We start from the raw sequence: 25,408 nt of genomic DNA, 5'->3' as shown, positions 1-25,408 counted from the left end.
TCTCTCAGCTCCCTTGTCTCTCTAAGCTACTTGAGAGACTTGCCTACGCTCGACTCACACAATTTCTTAACTCACACACTTTACTGGACCCACTTCAGTTAGGCTTCCGTAACCAACACTCCACAGAGACAACACTGACTAAAGTGGTTAATGATTTGGTCACTACGAAGTCTAAAGGCCACTACTCACTACTTATTCTTCTAGATCTATCTGCTGCATTTGACACTGTAGACCACTCTCTGCTCATACAGACACTACAATCCCTAGGTCTTAAAGACACAGCCCTTTCTTGGTTCCTATCCTACCTATCTAATCACTCCTTCAGTGTTCGCTTCTCAGAATCTACCTCCTCTTCGCTACCTCTTTCAGTTGGAGTACCGCAAGGCTCAGTCTTGGGTCCTCTGCTTTTCTCTATCTATACCTTATCTCTTGGTAAACTAATCAGCTCTTTTGGATTTCAGTATCATCTGTACGCAGATGATACTCAAATCTACCTATCCTCCCCTGACTTGCCCCTATCTGTACTGGACCGTGTCACTATATGCCTTTCTGCCATTTCATCCTGGATGACATCTCGCCACCTCAAACTTAATATTTCAAAGACAGAGTTAATTATATTTCCACCGGCCAATAGTAGGTACCAACCTGATATCTCTATCACCCTACCTCACAAGCTCGCTGCCTAGGTGTCATCCTTGACTCTGATCTGTCCTTTGTTCCCCACATTCAGTCTATCTCAAGATCATGTTACATGCATCTAAAAAACATATCCAAAATACGACCATACCTTACACAAGACACTGCTAAAACTATAATCCACGCTCTCATTATCTCCCGCATTGATTATTGCAATAGTCTCCTAACTGGTCTTCCCAAAAAGAGACTCTCACCACTACAATCCATTCTGAATGCAACTGCTAAGCTAATCTTCCTCGCTAGAGGTTCATCGTCTGCAGATCCACTCTGTCAGTCCCTCCATTGGTTACCTGTATTCTACCGCATTCAATATAAAATACTTTTACTCACACACAAGGCCATTAACCAGACTACACCAACGTACATCACTTCACTTATCTCAAAATATCTCCCAACCCAACCTCTTCGCTCTTCACAAGACCTGCGTCTCTCATCCACACTCATTACTTGCTCCCACTCACGATTGCAGGACTTTCATCGGGCTGCACCCACTCTGTGGAATGCTGTACCATGCACAATAAGACTCTCCTCTAGTCTACAAACCTTCAAGCGTTCCCTGAAAACTCACCTCTTTAGGCAAGCGTATCAAATTCCAGAACCGCCCACATAACTCTCATAAACCTTCCTATCAAATTGCATCCACTCTGCACAGTCCACACATATCCTCACATGTCTTCTCATTCTTCACTTTCCCTTCCTCTCGAACTTGGTTCATCATTGCTGTATGACCATATCATACAGCCCACCAAGAACCTTTGCAATCTGGCGGACAAATATGCAATAGATACACTGTAACGTAGTATTTCGTATGCAAATACAGCCGCAGTCACACACAGAATATAGGCATGCCACTTATCATTTTAATCAGCAAAAGCTGCTTGCGCCCCTAGGCATTCCAAATGCCCTAGGCATTTGCCTAGTTTGCCTATGCCTAGGGCCGCCTCTGCTTTCACCTGCAGCATGCTGATGTCATCTTTCCACATATAGCAATGAGAAGATGGCACCAGGCAGGGGGCATATTGTTCTGGGTGCAAGGTGTGCAGTGTGAGGTCTCTTTGAACAAGGTGTTTGTGTGCACAGCACACCCTGTACCCATTATAGATCCACCAGTAGCATTCTATAAATGAAAGGCTTATTCCACCTTTTGATGACTAATTAATACTTTTCCTTTTCCTAAAATCCTTCCAGAAATGTAGAGGTGAAATATGGGAACAGAATATGGGAACAGACAGGTACGGCGGGGTAATCACATCATAAGTCGCCACCGCCTTCTGGCAAGTAAGTGCTCTCTGGCAGAATTACCTGCTCTCTCAGGAGACTCCATGGCATTCCATGAGGGGATCCGGTCTGAAGATCGACAGTGTCTAGGTCGACAATGTTTAGGTCGACCACTATAGGTTGACAGTCACTAGGTCGACATGGATGGAAGGTCGACAAGGTTTCTAGGTCGACATGTGCTAGGTCGACAGGTCTAAAGGTCGACATGAGTTTTTCACATTTTTTGGGGGGGGAGGATTTTTTCATACTTAACGATCCACGTGGACTACGATTGGAACGGTAAAGTGTGCCGAGCGAAGCGGTAGCGGAGCGAAGGCACCATGCCCGAAGCATGGTGAGCAAAGCGAGCCATGCGAGGGGACGCGGTGCACTAATTTGGGATCCCGGTCACTTTACGAAGAAAACGACACCAAAAAAAATAAAAATCCTCATGTCGACCTTTAGACCTGTCGACCTAGCACATGTCGACCTAGAAACCCTGTCGACCTTCCATCCATGTCGACCTAGTGACTGTCGACCTATAGTGGTCGACCTAAACATTGTCGACCTAGATACTGTCGATAAAACGAACCACACCCTCCATGAGATTAGGTTGCAGTACTTTACTGACTTACACGGTCATTTTTATTTTTTTATGTTTTTTTTTTGGGGGGGGGGGGGGGGTACTTTCTTGTGAAGTTTTCAGGCATGTTTTTATATAATTCCAAAATAGATGTTTATTTATTTTTGTTGCCCCAGGGTACAGCGTTCTAGAGAAAACTGAGTTCCATACAGAAATCTGTATTGTATCGATGAAAGAAATACCTCTCCATGATTATTCGTATACATAACTGAAAGGCACTGAAGTAAGCCAGTAAGATAGCAATGTATTCAGTCGAAGATGCCAGAAAGGCAGGTAAAAAAAGTAAACTAGCGTAATCTGAATGTATACAGCAGCTTTATAGGTTCCAGTTAGACAGAAACACATTACAGACCTATGATGAAGCTCAGACCACCCTTTCTTTTAAACAGTATTTATTGCCATATTTGTGTCACACTGTGAACATGTGACCCACAAAGTGGGGGCAGTAGTTATGTAGGATGAGACAGTAATCAGCACTTTGTATGTTATACAATGCTGTATTAGGACAGTGCTCTGCACTTCTTGCAATCACTCAGCTGGCACTTGTGGCTGCCTTGTCAGATGTATCTGACGGTGTGCTATGTCTGGCATGTGTGATCACATGAGCAGTGCTATCTTTAGCAAGAGACATGTTAGATGCCCCAAGGCATAGATCAAAGACAGTAACCTTCCAGACTGGAAAAGGAAAAGAAGTACAAAGACACCCATGCTTCTTATAGTTCACCAAAATGACCAAGCTCGATGTTACAGTGGAAGAAACAGTTTTTGCAACAGACAAGGACCTGTTGATGGAGCACAGTGAATATTTCCGTGCTCTCTTCCAATCTGGAATGAGGGAAAGCACCCAGGATGAAATTCAGCTTCACAACTTGGGTGCAATAGGTTTTCTGATTACTCTCAGGGTAATTGCAGGAGAGAGGCCTCTCTTGAGCTGTGAAGAAATCTTGCAAGCAGTGGAGTGTGCGGCCTTCCTACAAGTTGAGCTCCTTAGCAAGCACTTGGTCAACCTGATTGATTTAGACAATTGTCTAGTAATGTATGAAGCTGCTGCCACCTATGGACTACTAGACCTGTTCCATGCTGCGGCCTTGTACATTAGAGATATTTATGAACAGTTGGAGGAGGATATAAACTGCCTGCCTGCTGAGCTTGTTCAGTATGTGGATTCACTTATTCCCAGCACTTTTGTGGCAGTAGGGGCCCATACTCCTACCCTGGAGTTCCTTGATGACACCTCACGGACAATGTGCTTTCTAAATGAGCAGGAGGACCGATGGGAGAGTCTAGGCTGTATTCCAGACAATGCCAGCACTTTTCTTGCTGGTGTTGCCACATTAAACAATAAACTTTTTGTTGTGGGTGGTGCTCGGGGAGCAAACAAACAAGTAGTGGAGAGAAGTTTCTGCTATGATGCAGACAACCACAGCTGGAGTGAGTTTGCTAGTCCTCATCAGCTTCGTTATGAGGTGACGCTAGTAGGACATGAGGGTCATCTATATGCCTTAGGAGGGGAATATGAGAGAGTTCCTTTGGTTTCTGTGGAGAAATACTCTCTATCGTCCCAGATGTGGAGTTTTGGCAAAGAGTTACCTCAACCGATAGCAGGCCCACCTGCTGCCAAAGCTATGGGAAGGATCTTCATTTGTCTCTGGAAGCCTCAAGACACCACCATCATTTATGAATATGATACAGGGAAGGATGACCTAATTCCTGTATCTTCAATAAGACGAACACAGAGCTATGGCCATTGCATGGTGGGACACAGAGACAACCTGTATGTCATGAGAAATGGCCCATCTGATGACTTCTTACGATGCATACTGGAGAACTTTAACCTCAGCACACAGCAGTGGACAACCCTTTCTGGGCAATACGTTAACAGCAAAGGAGCCCTGTTCACAGCTGTGATACGGGGAGACACGGTTTTTACCCTGAACAGGATTCACACTTACCTCTTCAAGGTAGATGCTCACAGCTGGAGACTCATAAAGGAAAAGGCTGGATTCAACAAAGGAGGATTTATGCATACATTCTTCCTGAGACTACCCACAAAGACGAAGCTAATGGGCAGCAAATTATACAAGAACCCTCACCAGAGTTTCTTATAACTGTGCACCACTCTCTTATATCACAGACCTTCTATACCAAGGGTCTTCAACCTACGGCCCTCCAGCTGCTATGGAACTACACATCCCAGCATGCTCTGCCTCAGTTTTAGCATTCCTTAATAGCAAAACTGTGGCAGGACATGCTGGTATGTGAAGTTCCACAGCAGCTGGAGGGCCACAGTTTGAAGACCTATGTAAACTATACAGATCAGGAATACCTTAGAATGGCATATTTATTCAGACACCTTTACATAAACCCCAATGCCTTATGTATGTACCTGGGGTTTGACATTAATGATATTAATCAGGTCCTCAGATCTCCTGTGGATGCCCTCAGCTGCTCCCCTCTCTCTTGCTTCCTCTCACTCCTTTAAATCAAAACCTGTTCAGCAGGATGAAGGAAAGTGTGGCACAAATTACTGGACTCTTCTCCCGCCTGCCAATCTGACCTTTCTTTCAGACAGGCAGCATGTTGTCCTCCAAGCATGCAGGAACGAGGGGAGCAGCGATGGACTCACACAAGGTGTTGTGGAACCTGACATCCTAAATGCTGAATGCCAGATAAGTAAGATTTGGGGATTGGGATTAAGTTAAATGTACTTCACCTGAAAGTAAATTTGCAGTTTTACATAGAATGATCCTGTAAAGGGACGCTATGGGGGATATTCAATTGTTTGAAAAGTCAGTTGGGTGTCTGTTTTTTCCTATCTAATAGACAGGAATAAACAGACACCCAACCGACTTTTCAAACATTTGAATTCCCCCCCCCCCCTCATGTTTACTTTTTTATTCTCACTTTGTATTTGTCTAATGTACATTTTAAATGTTATAAGTTACCAATTAGTTTCTGGCATGTGCTGCCCCAATGTCTGCTTGCAAAGATGACCATTTAGTGCAGTACCATTATTTGTCCTCTCTTTCCCAAAACAGCATCATCTCTTCCAAAGCGCTGATGTCAAGATGTGATATATACAGTACAGCAGCTTTGGAGTGGCTTGGTGACAAGGAATACGTCACACCATCTGGGGGCAGCCAGTGTATAAAGGAAATGGTGTGAGACCTTATCCAAAATATCCCATAAACATAAGAGTTAGCAGGCAAAGAGGAACGAGTACAAAACAGCACCTAAATTTGCTAATAAGAGGTATCCAGTTAGCTACGATAACGCAATACGCAATCACGGGTACATTTATTGCACCTGAAAAACCTGCTTATTGCGGGTATGCGCGCTCCTGTTTTTTACATATTCTATTAGAAAATCGTGAAAATTGGTGACCTGCGATATGTTATCCAGTGAAACGTGTAGGTAAAAATGGGAAAATCAGCCTGTACCCACCAAAATGCCAAAGTGGCATAGGATAGCAATATAGAAGTATATTAGAGGGCATAATAAAAAATATTTTAGGGACTTAAACGTGTTAAATGGCGACAATATGTATTTTTTGAAATACTAGAAAAATGATAAAAAGCAATTTTTTTTGTGTAAAAAAAAATGCTCTCATTAAATTTGGTGTACATGAAAATGGTTATAAGTACATATTTGGGTCAATTAAAGGCACTTTAAAAAACCTTGCAAAAATGACCAATTACTCCCACCTGCAAGCCTAAAAACACTTGTCCCACTCATAAAGCACCTCCATATACCTGTCCCATACCTTGTACCCCAATTTCCATCACTTTGCACTTTTTTACCCCAAAACTGACATCTTATTATTGGCTAATTAAAAGCTTAATCATTAAGGGGGAGTACAAGGGGTTCTGAACCAAGCCCTAACATTTTTAGCCAAAAATAGGGATTTTCCCCAACTTTTCGTCTGCTAGGGGAAGAGAAATTTTTGAAAACCCTATAGAGAATTTTCACATGCAAGTAATTGGATAGCTGCGATATTGTGGGTCACTAAAAAAACAGCATTTTTGCATTTTTTACTGCAAAAATTGGTTTTTCGAAGCTAATTTGATACCCACCATAGCCTGTACAGAGGGAATAATAACTCTCTGTCTAATATATATATATATATATATATATATACACTGCTGGGAGCTACAGTAGGTGCAGGTAAGCAAAGTTTTGAGGTTACAGTTCATTCATTACAAATGATGGGGTAATAAGTGACACTGCAGCAGTGGGTTTGTCACATTTATATTCTGCCTGTACTGAAGTAATTTCATTCAATCTAGTTATGCCATAAAATATTAAACTTGTCACTATACAGTAGTTTCAATATATACACTTGAACAAATGACAGGAGTAGTGTATATTAAAATATTTAACAATGCACATGTATGTACAGGATTGAACTGGCCCATAGGGGAACAGGGTAACCCCCCAGTGGGCCCCACTGCCTGTGGGCCCTCCTCCTCATTTAGAGATCAGGTTCCAGACTCTATCCTACTGCACTTGAATTATGCATTATACCAGGGACGTGCGGTGAACTAAAAGGCTAAGGAGGCACTAGCTAGCACCAAAGCCAGATTTACACACAAAATATGAGCCAAAGGGTACATCTGAGCATTATACACAGGTGCAGCAGTACAAACTCCTGGAAATTTGGTGAGTTTTGATCAGAGATGTGCAGAAAAGATAAGCAGGGGAGGCACTGCCGCACCTGACATAGACTTTTTACTCCAGAGTTTTGGCTATGAAAAAGATTAGAATAATGCAAAGAAGACATTTCAAGCATATTCTTTGTATTTTTCATATACTTTATACAGTCAGAACTCTGGTACAAATGTAAGTATGACAGGAAAGGCTCTGCCTCACCTGCTTCACCCCACCGCACGTCACTGCATTATACATATGTTACATTATACTTCACAGGACTATGGTTTAGTATATATTTACCTGGTACTCTCTAATGGGTGGCACTTGATATGCTGGCTGTCGGGATCCCGGCGCTCAGCATACCAGCGCCGGAATCCCGACAGCCGGCATACTGACAACTATTTTCCCTCTTGGGGTGTCCACGACACCCCTGGAGGGAGAATAAATGGAGGGAGAACAATGTGGCGAGTGCAGTGAGCCCGCAAGGGGTTCTTTAGCACTCGCCCCGCTGCCGGTATACCGTCGGTCGGGATCCCGGCGCCGGCATACCGTAGTACACCTCTCTCTAATGGTTAGCTAAACCTCTGTGATAGCTGGCCATGCACCCACTGGAGCATGGCCACACCCTTAAGAATGGGCCCCTACAACTGCATTCCCGCGGTGGGCCCTTCATGCCCTAGTCTGACACTGTGTATGTATACACGGATAACTATATCACTAACTGTTCATATGAACACACATGCTTGATCTCTCTTCATTTCAGCAGCTCTGATACAACTGAATGCAGCGTTACCAGATGTGAATGACGCATACAGAAAATACAGAAATCTGTCACAAGCATTTTAATTGTTTCCTGCATGTCACCGACCAGTTCATAAAGGGTTTGCTTTTACATGAATTGCACTAAAATACAGGAACAGTTTAATTAACTGTCATTAATCAACCAGAGACAGTGATACTGAAGTGAACAAAATATATCATCGTTATAGCTGCTTTATAGCTGCAGTGACAAAAGTTATGTCATTTATTACTAGTTATTTATATAGCGCACACATATCCCATAGCACTTTACAGATAATATGTTGCCCAGTTACATCAGTCCCTGCCCCAGTGGAGCTTACAATCTATATTCCCTATCACATGTACACACAGGCTCGGCGTTACCCGCTCAGCGAAGGGATGCAGTGCAGGGAGGCGCAGGGACGGAGAGGCTCTGCATCCCTTCCCTGCTGCGCCGTCCTGTCCCCCCTGCTGCTGCTGCTGCTGCTGTGTCTGTCACTGTATGACAGTCACTGGCAGCAGCGCCTGCAGCATGAAAAGCCTCCTCCCTCCCCTCACCTGTGTGACAGCGGCTGTGTACGGGACGGAAGGGGGCGGAGCTTCACGAGATGGAAGGGGGCGGAGCTTCACGAGACGGAAGGGGCAGAGCTTCACGGGACAGAAGGGGGCGGAGCTACACAGACCAGGCTGCTGTACAGAGGGAGACTGGCTTAAGTAAGTGGAGGGTGAGAGAGAAGTGTGTTTGTATATATGGTGGGTGTGTATGTGTGTGTGTATGTGTGTATTTGGTGGGTGTGTGTGTGTATATGGTGGGTGTGTATGTATGTGTATATATGTGTGAATTGTGTGTGTGTGAGGTATGTCTGTGTACGCGCACTTTATGGACGTTAGTACTGGGGGGCATTACGTATAATGACACTACTACTGGGGGGGCCATTACATGTAAGGACGCTACTACTACTGGGGGGCAATACGTATAAGGACGCTACTACTACAGGGGGGCGCATTTTGTGAAACGACGCTACTACCGGGGGGGGGGCATTACGTATATGGACGATACTACTACTAGGGGGGAATTACGTATAAGGACGCTTCTACTACTGGGGGTGCACTACGTATAAGGACGCTACTACTAGGGGGGAATTACGTATAAGGACGCTTCTACTACTGGGGGTGCACTACGTATAAGGACGCTACTACTACAGGGGGGGCATTACGCGTAACGATGCTACTACTACTGGGGGGGCATTACGTATAAGGACGATACTACTACTAGGGTGAATTACATATAAGGAGGCTTCTACTACTGGGGGTGCATTATGTATAAGGATGCTACTACTACTGGGGGGGCATTACGTATATGGACGATACTACTACTAGGGGGAATTACATATAAGGAGGCTTCTACTACTGGGGGTGCATTATGTATAAGGACGCTACTACTACTGGGGGGGCATTACATATATGGACGATACTACTACTAAGGGGGAATTACGTATAAGGACGACACTACTACTAGGGGGGAATTAAGTATAAGGACGCTTTTACTACTGGGGATGCACTACGTATAAGGACACTACTACTACTGGGGGGGGCATTACGTATATGGACGATACTACTATTGTGGGGGAATTACACACAAGGACGCTTCTACTACTGGGGGTGCACTACGTATAAGGACGCTACTACTACTGGGGGGGCATTATGTATAAGGACGCGTCTACTACTGGGGGTGCACTACATATAAGGATGCTACTACTACTGGGGGGCATTATGTATAAGGAGGCTACTACTACTGGGGGGCATTATGTATAAGGAGGCTACTACTACTGGGGTGCATTACATATAAGGACGCTACTACTACGGGTGGGGCATTACGTATAAGATGAATAAGATTGTACTACATTGTGGCGTAATTTTAAATGGGGGTACTATTGTGTGGCCATGCCCCTTACTTGTGAGACCACACCCCTTTTCCCGGTGCGTGCCAAAGGAATATGGGAGGGCGCAAATTTATAGTTTGCAGGGGGGCGCCGAACACCCTAGCACCGGCCCTGTGTACACACACAGACACATGCACCAAAAGAAAAGAGCCAAGCGCTCATGGGTTCATGCTAATGTTCAAATAAACGTATTCAGAGCCGGTAATTATGTTTATTAAAAAGATTTGTTTATTAATACTTATAATAACATCGATAGTTAATATCCTAAAATATTGAATGCACCTTATACAATGAATTGATACTTTTCCTTGCTGGCCAGCAGTTTTGTTATTGGCAAAAGAGAATCAGCTTCCCTCTATGAGGAGTATTTCACTTCAGAGGCTGCGTTGTAACACTGTCAGTATTTGAAACTTAGTATCAGTCAGTATGGTAACTGTTGCACATGAAAAGTGTAGCGGTGTAACGGCTGCAGAAAGCGTTTAAATGTATCCAATTATCTCCTTTGTAAATACAGCGGTGTGGTCCTGCCCCCTATGCCGAGCGTCCTCGGCAGTGTCAAAAGCACTGCTGCAGCGACGAACTGGTGCAGTGCTTTTGGCTAGCACGGAGGTGTACGGTCTCAGCAGAGCGGGAGTAACATCGGACTTGTGCCATCTGTCCATCCCGCTACGAGCTCTGCCATTTTGTGATGGAATAAACGGTTGTACCAAAAGATCGTCTCCACATCCTTCCTCCTACGGAATTATCTGCACTTACAGCCGGTGAGAAGATTGAGCAACCCCCGTGGACAAATCAGACACTGCCGAGGACGCTCGGCATAGGGGGCAGGACCACACCGCTGTATTTACAAAGGAGGTAATTGGACACATTTAAACGCTTTCTGCAGCCGTTACACCGCTACGCTTTTCATGTGCAACAGTTACCATACTGACTGATACTAAGTTTCAAATACTGACAGTGTTACAACGCAGCCTCTGAAGTGAAATACTCCTCATAGAGGGAAGCTGATTCTCTTTTGCCAATAACAAAACTGCTGGCCAGCAAGGAAAAGTATCAATTCATTGTATAAGGTGCATTCAATATTTTTGGATATTAACTATCGATGTTATTATAAGTATTAATAAACAAATCTTTTTAATAAATATAATTACCGGCTCTGAATACGTTTATTTGAACATTAGCATGAACCCATGAGCGCTTGGCTCTTTTCTTTTGTTGTCTATTGATCGTCTAGTTATAGGGGTGTATACAGCCCCTTGAGTCAAGCGAACGTGGGCTCAATTGTTGTTATTTAAAAGAATAATAATCTGTTCAATACTGACACGGGCGCTTCATTTATTTCTTTTTTGACAGACACATGCACAGTTGCACACTAGGGTTAATTTAGTTGGGAGCCAATTAACCTACCAGTATATTTTTGGATTGTCATGGGTCAGTTATCACAAAAGTTCCTATCACTGAAATAGTTTGTGAAGTTTGGATGGAGCATTAATGGAAAATAAACACGTTGACATTTACTCATGAGGAAGTATTATCCAATGATACTATGAGGAGATTAAGGGCCCGATACAGAGTTGTATGCTAAGCCAATTTTTGTTCAGATGAGCGATTATCGGCATGGCCGGATTAACAATGGGGCGGATGGAGCTGCAGCTCCAAGCCCCCCATTGAAAATAGGCCCACAGACCTCCCTGCAGTGCAGGCAGTAGCCAGTGCTGCCAGGAAAAAAAACATTTCCTGTCAGCACATACATCAGCTCACTCACCTCTGGCTGCCCATTCACCCCCACCCCAAACTGGTCAGCCTGTGTCCTGACCGCTTTGTGTTGCAAGGGGCGGGGCTTCGGACGGGCAAGGGGGCGGGAATTCGGATGGGCAAGGGGGCGGAGCCACGTAAATAGTTACGAGACAGCAGCCTCCTGTCAAGACCCTGCCCCTCTTTCATGAGGCATGTTATTGTTGGAAAGCTGCAGCAGGAAAGGTATGCTGCAGCAAAAGCAATTATGTTTTGATTGGCGAGGGGGCGGGGCTTCGGATGGGCATAGGGGCGGAGCCTCGGAGATATCTTTGAGGCTCTGCCCCCGAACCCATCAGAAGCCGCGGCCCCTTGTCCATCAAAACCTAAATGTATTTGCTGCAGCATACCTTTCCTGCTGCGGCTTCCCAACAATAACATTGCAAGAGGGGAAGGGTCTTGACAGGAGGCTGCTGTCTTTTAGGAGAGCTGGGTCCCTGGATGTCAGAGCTGAGGGGGCATGCAAACCATATGAGTAGCAGCCCACACCAGGCCCCGAGGTCTGCTATGTAAGTGGTGTCTATGTCAGTAAGTTTTGAAGGGGGAGGGGGGGGGATGTGTGTGTGTCGCTAAATAAGTAGTGTCTGTCAGTAAGTAGTGTCAGTAGGTTTTGCGTTATGGCGTACCATTAAGAATGTGTCCGCCAGTACGCCATACCCCCGCCACACTGTAAAACACCACCACCAAGCTCCTAGATCTTGCTCGGAGGCGCCGCCAGCACCTTCTTCCTTTTCCAGGAAAAGGACTGCTGGGAGCATGAAGGTGATGTCATCACCAGTGCCGTAACTAGACATTTTAGCGCTGTGTGCAAGAAACGACAGTGGCGCCCCCTCCCCCCCCCATGTAAGATAGGGGCAGTGCGCGGCGTAGGCGCGCAAAAAATTTATAGGGGCGTGGCTTCACGGGGAAGGGGCGTGGCCACAAAATAATAGCAATTCATACTACGGTGCACAGTAGTCTACATTATTCAAATTACGCTGCACAGTAGCGCCACTACACCAGGTAGAGCCCCTTTTATACATTACAGCAGACAGCGTCCCCCTTTTTACACATTACAGCAGACAGTCTCCCTTTTAACACATTGCGGCAGCCAGTCCCCCTTTTTACACATTGTGGCAGACAGCGTCCCCTTTTTTACACATTACAGCAGACAGCGTCCCCGTTTTTACACATTACGGCAGACGGTGTCCCCCTTTATACACATTACGGCAGACAGCGCAGCCCTTATTACACATTACGGCAGACAGCGTCCCCTTATTACACATTACGGCAGACAGCGTCCCCTTTTTACACATTACGGCAGACAGCGTTTCCTTTTTACACATTACGGCAGACAGCGTCTCCTTTTTTACACATTACGGCAGACAGCATCCCCTTATTACACATTACGGCAGACAGCGTCCCCTTTTTTATACATTACGTCAGACAGCGTTTCCTTACGGCAGACAGCGTCCCCTATTTTTACATATTACGGCAGGTAGAGCACTTGAGAAGGAGGAGGAGGGAGGGGGAGCAGGGAGCCGCAGCAGCGCTATGTCATTGGTAGTAAGCGCCGCTGCAGCATCCCCCTCTCCTTCCGTATTGGCTGCCCGGCGCTGCTGTGGATGCTGGGATGGAGGAACCGCATCCCAGCATCCACAGCAGCGCCGGGCAGCCAATACAGAAGGAGAGGGGGATGCTGCAGCGGCGCTTACTACCAATGAAATAGCGCTGCTGCGGCTCCCTGCTCCCCCTCCCTCCTCCTTCTCCGCTGCCCGGCGCGGCTGCAGACTTCTCCCTCCGGCCTCCACAGCGCGGCGCACGGCGCAGACTTAGAGGCGGCATGTAATGAGTCAATTTGACTCATTACATGCCGCTGGCCGTGCGCCCTCAGGGCAACTGCGCTGTGTGCCAAGCCCACTTGGCACACACGTAGTTACGGCCCTGGTCATCACCATCCTGCACCTGGCAGAGAAAAAGTGACGATGGGGTGCCGGGCCACCGGTGTGTGGGTGGTATTCAGTATACCAGTTGTTGGGATCCCAGCGCACAGTATACCGGCGCCGGAATCCCGACAACCGGCATACCGACACCTTTTCTCCCTTTTGGGGGTCCACGAACCCCCTGGAGGGAGGATAGCGTGGCGCTTACGCGCGCCACTGAGCCCGCAAGGGGCTCATTTGCGCTCACTTTGCTGTCGGGAAGCCGGCAGTCTGGATCCCGGCGCCGGTATGCTGGCCGCCGGAGACCCGGCCGCCGGCAACTCATACTACACCCCGGTGAGTAACTCTAATGGTCGGGACCCCTCCCCACAAGTACAATGAGGCGGCACTACCAAGTTTTGCTGGTGCAGTAAGATTTATTGATCCAGAATCTTACTAAATAAATCTTACTGCACCAGCAAGACTCGGGAGTGCTGCCTCATTGTACTCTGTCCACAGCTTGAAAAACCGAAGGAGGGCACTGGAGCAAATATTCACATCATAACAGGATGAGTGCTGGGTACACATCTTATATATAATATTTTTTATTCTATAACAAGTGTCACATCCTGCTGTCCTTGTCTCTGTAGTCCGCAGGGACAGGGGGTGTCTGTGCCATGGATTCACATAATATATAACCACTTCACCTAGTGTCACATGGTTACATCCCTTAATGACATGTGACCACGCCCACGGCACGCAGGCACAGTACCACTGAGAAAAAAATGCTGTGTGCACCACAGGTGTCAGTAAGAAGTGTCTGTCAGTAAGTAGTGTTTGTGTCAGTACATTTTGCATGGTGTCTGTGTCAGTAAGTTTTGTGTGTGTCAGTAAGTAGTGTTTGTCAGTAGGTTTTGTACTGTGTGTGTCAGTAAGTAGTGTCTGTCAGTAAGTGGTGGGTGTCTGTGTCAGTAATACCCCTTTCACACCGCAAAAATAACCTGGTATAGACTGGGTATATTGCTGGGTCGACACGTTCCGATGTGTGTTGTGAAAGGGATCATGGGCGAATTCTGGATTGCCTGACCCAGTAATTCAACCCGGGAATAAAGAAGGGTTATTCTCGGGTTAAATACCAGGTCCGGTGCAGTGTGAACGGGTCACCCAGGCCGATGCAACCTGGGACCCGTTCACTGCATAGCGATGATCTCATCTCCCAGCACCACCTCTGCACCTGATGCCGACTCCATCTCCGCCCACAGATGGCAACCCGAACCGGCAAATTGCCAGGTCGGGTTGGCGGTGTGTAGGGTCAAATGCCGGGTCCCACCCAGGAATGGACCCATTTCCAATTCCCAGGTGGGACCCGGCATTGTGATGGGAGAGCGGTATAAGTATTGTGTTGTGTGTGTGTCAGTAAGTAATGTCTGTGTCAGTAAGTTTATCTGTGTTGTGCGTGTGTGTCAGTCAGTAATATCTATCAGTAAGTGTCTGTGTCGGTAAGTTTTGTGTTGTGAGTGTGTGTGTTAGTAAATAGTGTCTGACAGTAAGTGGTGATTGTGTCAGTAAGCTTTGTGGTGTGTGTGTGTGTGTGTGTGTGTCAGTAAGTAGTGTCTGTCAGTAAGTGGTGACTGTGTCACTCACATGGCATAGGCCACACCCCCTATTTAGACCACACCCACACCACACTGATCACACCCCCACATCACTAGTCACACCACCGCAGCGCTTGTCACACCTCCTGCCGAGGCACACAATAGGCCCTTCCTAAATTTCAGCTCCAGGCCCATATGGACCTTAATCTGGCACTGATTATCGGCCACCTGTGCATGCCTCTTGGTCACACTGCACAATGGTAGTCATTCCAAGTTGATCGCTCGCTAGCAGTTTTTAGCAGCCGTGCAAACGCTAGGCCGCCGCCCACTGGGAGTGTATTTTAGCTTAGCAGAAGTGCGAATGAAAGGATCGCAGAACTGCTACAAATTTTTTGGGTGCAGTTTCTGTGTAGCTCTAAACCTACTCAGTACTTGCGATCACTTCAGACTGTTTAGTTCCTGTTTTGACGTCACAAACACGCCCTGCGTTCGCCCAGCCACGCCTGTGATTTTCCTGGCACGCCTGCGTTTTTTCGAACACTCCCTGAAAACGGTCAGTTGACACCCAGAAACTCCCACTTCCTGTCAATCACTCTGCGGTGCGCAGTGTGCGACTGAAAAGCTTTGCTAGATCCTGCGTGAAACTACATCGTTCTTTGTAATAGTACGTCGCGCGTGCGCATTGCGCTGCATACGCATGCGCAGAAGTGCCGTTTTCTTGCCTCATCGCTGCACAGGGAACGAATGCAGCTAGCGAACAACTCGGAATGACCCCCAATGTCAAAATCCATTAACGTAGTCCAGGGTTGTCAACTTTCTGGCTGCCCCTCAGGGAAGGATCGGGGGAGGTCGGGGTAGTGGCTACATATGAGAGACATCATAGGGGGTGTGGCAGTCACGGTCACATCATCATGGCCATGCCCCCACTATACAATGCTGATATTACAGACATTGCACTGTGGGGGGCAGGGCTACGGTGACTCATTCAGCACAAATCGTGTCATCGAGTCCCCCTCGGACTGCCCACTTGTGCTCTGTAAGGTGTAAGTGAGTGTGGGGGGTTGTGGCGCTGTGGGAACCTTGCACACCTTTCCGGGAGGCCGGAACTGGCATCCAGAGGGTAGGCAAGTATGATGTAGTCGCTCGCAGTGAGGATTCTTTGCAAAGTGGTTCACAGGTAGACACATTACGCCCGCTATGTTCTCAGAGTCTAAACTCTAGTGCACATGCACAGGTCTCCAGAAACATTACGCCCGCTATGTTCTCGGAGTCTAAACTGTAGTGCGCATGCACAGGTCTCCAGAAATATTACACCCGCTATGTTCTCGGAGTCTACACTCTAGTGCACATGCACAGGTCTCCAGAAACATTACGCCTACTATGTTCTCGGAGTCTACACTCTAGTGCACATGTGCAGGTCTCCGAAAACACGGCACACACCATGTTCCGGGAGACTAATCTTTACTGTGCATCCTTAAATCATGGGAAAAATGCCTGCCGAGTAATTTTCTGAGTAATTTCTCCAATGTGTGACTCCAGAGATATAATTAAATATGAGTGCAGGGTGTGCGGTGTGAGCCCCCCTGGACTCAGGAGCCCATGTGCACCACACATACTGCACCCATTATTGACTTGCTAATTGCAGCGCCACTTAACTCAAAAGGTAGGAGCCGCGACTGGCTATAGCTATAATAAATATGAAGATTGAGGAAAGGAGAAATTAAAACCACTTCCAGTCAAGAACCAGAAATCTTACCAGTAATCACTCTATAAACAGGATATTGATGCTGTGAGACCATTGCCCTGACAAAGAGCCAGTGGGCTTGAAACGCGTTGATGATATGGACTAACCAGTAACCCCAATCTTTACCATCAGTCAAAAACTACATCCTCACATGTTGCTATGTGTTTGTGTTTATCGGCCATCTGGTTGCAATCTGGACTTTCATGTTTTTTAGGACAATCATGATGTCCTTATACATTTTCTTATATGTTAGAAAATAAATGTGTAATTTTTACAGTACTACTGTAGTTTTTGGTTTAGTGCAGTCTGCGCATGTGTCCAATTCGCACTGCACATGTGTCCCGATGGTTACTGCACGTGTCCCAATGGTTACTGCTTGTGTCACAATGGTTACTGCACATGTGTCTGAGTCACACTGCACATGTCCCGATGGTTACTGCACATCTGTCTGGGTCACACCACACATGTGTCCCAGTGGTTACTGCACATGTGTCCCGATGTATACTGCACATGTGTCCGAGTTACACTGAACATGTGTCCCGATGGCTAATGCACGTGTGTCCCGATGGTTACTGCACATGTGTCTGAGTCACACTGCACATGTGTCCTAGTGGTTACTGCACGTGTCCCTATGATTACTGCACGTGTCCCGATGGCTTCTGCTCATGTGTCCCGATGGTTACTGCATGTGTCCCAATGGTCACTACACATGTGTCCCAATGGTTACTACACGTGTCCCGATGGCTACTGCGCATGTGTCCCATTGGTTACTGCACGTCCCGATGGTTACTACATGTGTCCAAATGGTTAATACACATCTCCCAATTGTTACTGCGCACGTGTCCCTATGGCTACTGCACATGTGTCCCGATGATTACTGCCCGTGTCCCGATGGCTACTGCCCATGTGTTCCAATGGTTACTACACGTGTCTCGATGGCTACTGCGCATGTGTCCCCATGGTTACTGCCGCATGTGTCCAAATGGTTACTGCACATGTCCCGATGGCCTTCTGCGCATGTGTCTCGATGGTTACTGTGCATGTGTCCCTATGGTTACTTCTGCATGTGTACCAATGGTGCCTGCTGTTAACCCTGTTACCTGTACTCTTTTCCACCTGATTAATAAACTACCCTCTGGTTAAGTCATCTGCCATGTGGAATAACCTTGATTTGCACACTGCCTGCCAATCATACGAACCGGTAGGTGAGGGTTCTGGGAGGTCTGCCCAACACTGCCTGCTGGATCTTGGATTGTTATCCTCTCAGTCCTGCTCTTCCTCTTGTGTTACATTTTGAGTATATTGTTAGTGATTGTGGAGTGACAGAGGGACCTGGGTTGGCAGGGTGGTTAGTTGGAGGTCTTTATGATAAGTGGCTGGTTAAAGCAAGCAAATATAAAATTCTGAAGATTAAATTATTGTATGTGACTCTTTTTCTTATTTTCTGCATTTAAAACACTCATATTATCTGTAAAGATTTGAGCAATTTGTCCAGTGTAAACAGCTTTGAAAAGTTCAAAAAAAATTATAAAGAGGTAATTGTCATAATGATGTGGTGTGTGTACAGGTCAGAGTTACCTTGGTGGGGAAGTCTTCTTTCAGGAACAGCTCTTCATTATACCACACCCCTGCAGAGAGGCAGGGATTCCCCAAATGCAGAGAGATGCAACACAGTTCAACGCAATATGACAATATTTATTCTACAATCTTTTGTAATAATAAAACCACTTACCCTAGAACTACACTTCCCTGCATGCCGTGCTTGCCATAGTTTTAACTTTCCCTAATAGCAAAACTGTGGCAGGGCATGCTGGGATTGTAGTTTTACAACAGCTGGAGAGCCACAGGTTGGCCAAGCCTGCCATAGAATCTTTAAAAAAATGCACTCACAGTTTTGACAAAACACTCAATCAGCAACAGTAAAGTTCTCTTTAAAGCTATATAATATGTTTCAAAGACAATTACAAATATAGTGCACCCAAATGCTAAGGATTCTATACAAAATGAAAGTAGAGGATCATATATCTAATAGTAGCCTAGAGAACCCACTATCCCTAACCCAGGAATCACTTAACCAACAGTGTAGTCCAGAGCATCAATAGCAAGAGGAATAAATCACAGTTGGTGCACATAATGGCTCTTGGTTGGTGTAGTATGGTATGCCGGCAGTCGGGATCCCGGTAGACTGCATACCGGCGCCGGGATCCTGACAGCTGGGAGAGCGCAAATGAGCCCCTTGCAGGCTCACTGCGCTCGCCATGCTGCGGGCACGGTGGTGTGCTATGTGTGCCATGGTATTTATTCTCCCTCCAGGGGGGTCGTGGACCCCCAAGAGGGAGCATAGTTTTCGGTATGCCGGGTGTCGGGATTCCAGTGCCGGTATACTAAGCAGCGGGATCCCAACAGCCGGCATACTGAATACCGCCCAATAAGACTAGTGTCCTTTATGCATATACTGTATATAACTTATAGAAACTTGTACATGAGAGTAATGAATAGCGTGTTGTAATTGGAATGTTCTCACCCAGTTTTGAGTATCACTAGTGAATCAGCTCCCCCTCTGAACTGAGCAAAGTCAGGTATGATGACAGCTACAGGCTCTCTGTGTTAAATGTAAGTGACTCTGGATGAAGAGTTGCTTACAACCAAATCAGTTTTTGCTTCATGCTGTTTCCTCATACTCCTCTGTGCTGTTTCCTCATCTCCCCTATTTTCTTACTTTTCACACCTGACTTTAATCCTACTGCCGGGTCCCAGAGGGTGCTCTAAGGATGGCCATCAACTATCGATGATTCAAAGTCACTGATGGTCTATGGCCAATGTAGAATAGTTTTTCCATTGATGAAGGAGAACCAGATGGTTTCCCACCATTGATGATAAACAATTACAAAATATATAATTTTTTTTCCTGAAGGTGCTGGGACACAGAGCTTAGCTCCGCCCCTGACACTCCCATGAAACTCCGACCCCTGGGCTGTCATTGGTCCATAGCCTAATGCAGTGTAATTCATGGGTGACCACGGGAGGGTGAAACCATTGATTGTTCCATTGCAGATGGTTTCACACCATCGACGGTAACCATCAATCGGTAATCCACCGATGGCCATCCCTAGCATGCTCTTTCTCTCTTTCCCTTTCCCCCTCTCCCTCCCTCTCCTTGATTTGCAGGTCACCCAGCACCTCCTCAGTCAGCCCTGCTTCAGCTGTAACTATCACTAACTGTCCTCTAACTGCCATTTCAGGCTGTGTGTGTTTTTATCTCCTTAGATAAAACACCAGTTAATTGTGGCGCATTAGTTCATTATGGCTGCAGAAACCTTAGCAGTGCCAGCAAGCCAATGAATTGATACTGGCGGTATCCATATTAGTAGTAGCAATACAAAACAAAAACTATTGCTGGTTGCAGACCCCAAAAATAAACAAAACCCCAGGTGTGTAAAATGAATGATGATATTACAGAATGAGCAGTCAGGAGTATCCAATCACTTTTCATATCGCAGCACTAAATAAAAATCACTTATTGCTGCAATTTATTAATAGAATATTGCTGCCCAAAACTCTGCCTTGGCGACATTTTGTGAGCACAGGTGCTATAGAGCTGTATATGGTCATTCACAGGGGTGCAGCCATAACTACAGTACTCTAAATACCATTGCTTGTAAATACTGTGCGTGTCAAGAGAGGGGCATTGCTCCACATAAATGGCTGGATCAAGCCCCCACCAGGCTCCCAGACAAGTTGGGTCTGGGTGAGTAGTACTCTCCACCCCCATCTTAGCACCCTTGCTCATGGATGTGCTCACCTGCAAAGACTAACCTATTCAAGCCAATATTGCTCAGCTGCTCACTCAATGGGAGAGGTTTTGTCAGGGCTGTAACTAGGTGTGTGAGGAGGGGGCACCGAACATAGCGCTGCAGGGTAGGAGGCGCTATTGGTAGCTCTTGTCAATTATCTGTTTAAATTACTTTCACTTGCAGCTTCCTCCTTTATGAATACCAGCATCTCCTGACCGCCCCTGTCTCCTATCCTGACCCCTTCTGTTGCTAATACTTATACAACATTCATGAACTCAACTTGAGATTTTTTATGTTATTCAGTCATACTGTCCTTTATTACATTTCAAGTTGCTGACATACCCGGGATTCGAACCCATTGCCTGAGGCATTGCAGTCAGACAATCCATTCAATGAGCTTTAGTAATTGCCCTTGCATAGAGAAGTAGATACTTCTCAGCTAGAGAATTCTAACTATTTGAAGCTTGCCTTGTACTTTGTAAAAAAAAAAGTGATCAGCTTTGTGGCTGAGCAGATCTATGTAGTGTGTGGGTGCAAGGGAATGGATGTGTGGCTGCACACTACATAGATCTGCTCAATTACAATACTGATTATTATTTTTACAAAGTACCAGTAGTTTCATATAGGGGGGTGCCAATTCTCTCTATAGCATAGGGCACCATAAAGTCTAGTTATGGCTCTGGGATTTGTTAAAGCCTTGTGCCCTAATACAGTGCCAGTTATCCTGCAGAAAAACCTCACTAATTTTGCCATGCACCGTAGGTAAAGAGCAAGAATTTCCTTCCACAATCACCCATAACGTGTGCAGCTGCACATCATGCAAGGATCCACTGGATTCCTCATTTTTTAAAGATGGCCCCAATCGGTGATATGCCACCACCAGTGTACAGTAATCTAGATTAATCACTCAGTAGATTCCTTGGTCTATGTGAAGCAAAATATACTTGTTCCAAATTTCAAAAATATCATTAAAATGGGGATAAAAAAATAATTTGATGCATAAGTGCATCTATAGCACCACACTAAAACATGATCACGTTCCTCAAGCTTCAAGCGTCCCCCCTACTGAACTTTCCTTCTATCATCCCTGGTATATAATGTGGGCGGGGTTAAATTAAACTTGAATATGCTATACTTTTTAACCAACAGTGAGTTTGCATTTAACCAACAGTGAGTTTGGGGTCTATGTACTAAGCCTTGGAGAGAGATAAAGTGGACGGAGATAAAGTAGCAGCCTAACATCTCCTGTCATTTTTCAAAAACAGCCTGTAGCATGGCAGTTAGGAGCTGATTGGATGGTACTTTATCTCTGTCCACTTTATCTCTCTCCAAGACTAATGGTGTGTACACACGGTGAGATTTTTTTCTTACGATTTTGACTATATAGTCAAAATCGTAAGAAAAGTTAGTGCAGATCGCAAGGTGAAAGCCACCTTGCGATCCCGATACGATGCTGATGCGCGGTCCCGAGTGGTCGGCATCGTAAGAATAGATAGACTGTGCAGGCAAGTCAATTTTGACTATCTCTATAGAAGAGATAGCCAGAATTGCCACTTAGCCAAAATCGCACATAGTCAGTATCGCAAGCACATAATGAGTGTTCTTGGGATACTGACTATGTGCCGACCTAGCCCCTGTCGCACAGTGAGAATCAGGCATAACCTGAATCTCACCGTGTGTATGGCCATTAGTACATAGACCCCTATGTCCCTTGATGTTACATCAGGAGTTATATCTTGGAAAATCTTCCTAAGGGTTTCAGTATCTTCTCAAAAAATGGGGCAGATGTATTAAGCCCGGAGAAGTGATAAAGCTGTGATAAGTCGATGGTGATAACGCGCCAGCCAATCAGCTAGTAACTGTCAATTTACATGTTGACAGTTAGGAGCTGATTGGCTGGCACGTTATCACCTCGCACTTATCACTGCTTTATCACTTCTCCAAGCTTAATACATCTGGCCCAATGTTCCTTACTTGGGGAACAAAGCTAAACTTTAGAGGAAAAATGCAAGTTAGATTTTGGACCTTCTTGGACAGCAACTCACTGACTGCTCCATCAGTCACAGAGCGCCTTCAGTTATCCAAACACGGTTTCAGGCACACCCCCAGCATCACCGCTTGGATATTTTAAGAGCTGCTTATGAGAAACACTTAAAAGATATAAACATTTACATACTTTCTCCTCTCCCAAAGCCGCTCAGCTTTGTTCCTTCCAGTCCAAAAGTCATTAAGAAAACAGGTCTCAGCTGAGCGACCCACATCTGCTGCTACTTGTTCCAGTGATTTATGAGGGATAAATGAAAATGACTATATTTATATGGCTCTGATAACTACTTTGTTTTGTGCCACATTCGCAGAATGACATGCTGAAATACACAGACACTCAGATAGATATATAATTATGAACAGGCACGTAGAAACAGATGCAGTAACTAAAACATACACACATGGATGTAAAACCATTACTATACATAAGCAAAATGTTCCTGAAATTATAATGGACATATTAGGTAGTGGAATAGGCAACTTCAGAGCCCTACAATATTGAGTCATTCGTTAACTGATACGTCATTAGATAATCGTTCTACATTGAGGGGCTAATTCAGACCTGATCGTAGCAGCAAATTTGTTAGCAGATGGGTAAAACCATGTGCACTGCAGGGGGTGGGGGGGCAGATATAACATGTGCAGAGAGAGTTATGGGCCCTACACACTGGCACATAAAACAGAACGAGAACTCGTTCATATCGTTCTGTGTGTAGGCACCAACGATTAACGATGCGTGGCCCCGCGCTCATTAATCGTTGGTGCCCCGTCACTTATGCATGCAGACCAATATGGATGAGATTGTCCATATTAGCGTGCAGTGCTATGGCGCCGGGTGACGGGGAGAGTGAAGAAACTTCACTCCCCCCCGCCGCCGGGTCGCCTTTTGGCCGTATCCGCCGTCGGGCAGCTCGGCGGCGGATCGGTATGTGTGTAGGGCCCATTAGATTTGGGTGGGATGTGTTTAAACTGAAATCTAAATTGCAGTGTAAAAATAAAGAAGCCAATATTTACACTGCACAGAAACAATATAACCCACCCAAATCTAACTCTCTCTGCACGTTATATCTGCCCCACCTGCAGAGCACATGGTTTTGCCCAACTGCTAACAAGGTTGCTGCTATGATTAGGTCTGAATTAAACCCAGAGTCCTAAGGCTGAAAATGGTGCCGTAATCCAGTGGGTCACAAACTACTCTGGAAGTGTCTCTAGTGAGGCTGCCCTCGATCTTTGGTGTGTCTCACCAGTCTCATACAGATTATCCAGCAGGATCAAATTTACACCATTGGAGCCTATAGGCACACATTCCCTCTTACTGTGGGACCACTGAAGCCCAAAATAGAAACTTATACATGTAAATCATGCAGGGATGTAAGTATGCAACTAGCCGTCCTCTTCTCTCTACATATCCTGATGGACAAGTAAGAAAAGTAGACCAGTAACGGGTCGGTTAGGAAACACCTCCCCAATCGTGTTCTTATGGGATCCGTTACAAGTCATGGAGACTGCAGGCTTTTGAGCTGTTATTGTGACATCACTGACCTCGTATGACCATATACCTCTACACCAGGGGCATTTTAAGAGCGGAGGGGACCGCCACCTTCGTGTTCCTCCTCCTCTCCTGCAGCAAGTAAAGTCTGGCATAATGCCAGAGTCTACTGCGCAGGAGTCCAGGAACATGGCGCCCGTGCCTTGTCCCCGGTGATGTCTCCAGTACGCATGTGCAAATCACTCGGAAATGGCAGTGGTGGCCATTTGCCAAGTGATTTCTGTCGGTAGTGCAGGGCCACCACAGGACTCCAGAGGGGTAGATATAGTATATGGGTGCAGTATGTGTGGTGTGGGCCCCCATGGACCCAGGGGCCCGTGTGCTCTGCACGCAACGCATCCATTATAGAAACGCCTATGCTCTACCTACACACTGTTGACTTGTGCTGAGTATGTTTGGAAAGCTGCTAGTCACAAAGATATGCAAAAGAACAAATCCACAGTTCTAATGCTCACAGGGTCAAACACAGGATTTCTAGAAAGGTGTTTCCAAATGTTTCATTTTAGAGTAAGCCTGGCCAGCACAAGAAGATGGCATAATTCGCACATAACAAGCTATAGTCTGCCTCATATAAAATACAGTTTATGTAAATAATACGTCAGACATAAACACGGCCAGCGATCACAGTAGCTACTAGATGTGACAGTAGAGCCAGACCACCACAACAGAATGTTTTATAGATTTGGTCACCATTCCACAATTCAAGTCCCTGTTCTGCAGAGCTTAGGAGCAAGTTCAGGAGTCTGCCAGAGGAGCAAAATAACGTGGCATCAGCCCTTATACAGATGGTATATGTAACATGGTAGAGTTTCCCAAACTCTGCTGTTATAGTCCAGGTTTTAAGGATATCCATGCTTGAGCACAGGTGAGTTAATTAGTGTCTCTCAAAATGGAAGCTGCTCAATCAAACCAGTAATACCCCTCACGTGCTTGGGAGGGGTTAATCTTAACATGAAAAATGTTCCTAGCACACCACGGGGCTGTCGAAGTCGAAAATATTATACTCACATCCAACA

General features: G+C 45.8%; 2 protein-coding genes across 2 annotated transcripts in view; both read left to right on the top strand.

Annotated features, from left to right (window-relative positions):
• Positions 1-3,244: 3,244 nt before the first annotated feature.
• On the top strand, positions 3,245-4,714 carry KBTBD13 (kelch repeat and BTB domain containing 13). The gene has a single exon (XM_063925630.1). It carries the CDS (start codon positions 3,325-3,327, stop codon positions 4,702-4,704), a length of 1,380 nt encoding a protein of 459 aa, XP_063781700.1. The 5' UTR covers positions 3,245-3,324; the 3' UTR covers positions 4,705-4,714.
• A 467-nt stretch (positions 4,715-5,181) lies between these two features.
• Positions 5,182-25,408, top strand: part of RASL12 (RAS like family 12) — a 219,731-nt gene continuing 199,504 nt past the window's right edge. Inside the window, exon 1 of the mRNA XM_063925632.1 lies at positions 5,182-5,269. The gene's annotated coding sequence lies outside the window, so the exon portion shown is untranslated. The remainder of the gene's footprint in view (positions 5,270-25,408) is intronic.

The sequence above is a fragment of the Pseudophryne corroboree genome, chromosome 6 (assembly GCF_028390025.1).
Source record: "Pseudophryne corroboree isolate aPseCor3 chromosome 6, aPseCor3.hap2, whole genome shotgun sequence".
NCBI classification, from domain to species: domain Eukaryota; kingdom Metazoa; phylum Chordata; class Amphibia; order Anura; family Myobatrachidae; genus Pseudophryne; species Pseudophryne corroboree.
The sequence above is the reverse complement of the archived record's forward strand: the minus strand, read 5'-3'. Positions and strand labels throughout refer to the sequence as shown.

Excerpts from the sequence above, each read along its gene's own strand:
- KBTBD13 (XM_063925630.1), top strand. The coding sequence starts at position 3,325 with ATGACCAAGCTCGATGTTACAGTGGAAGAAACAGTTTTTGCAACAGAC.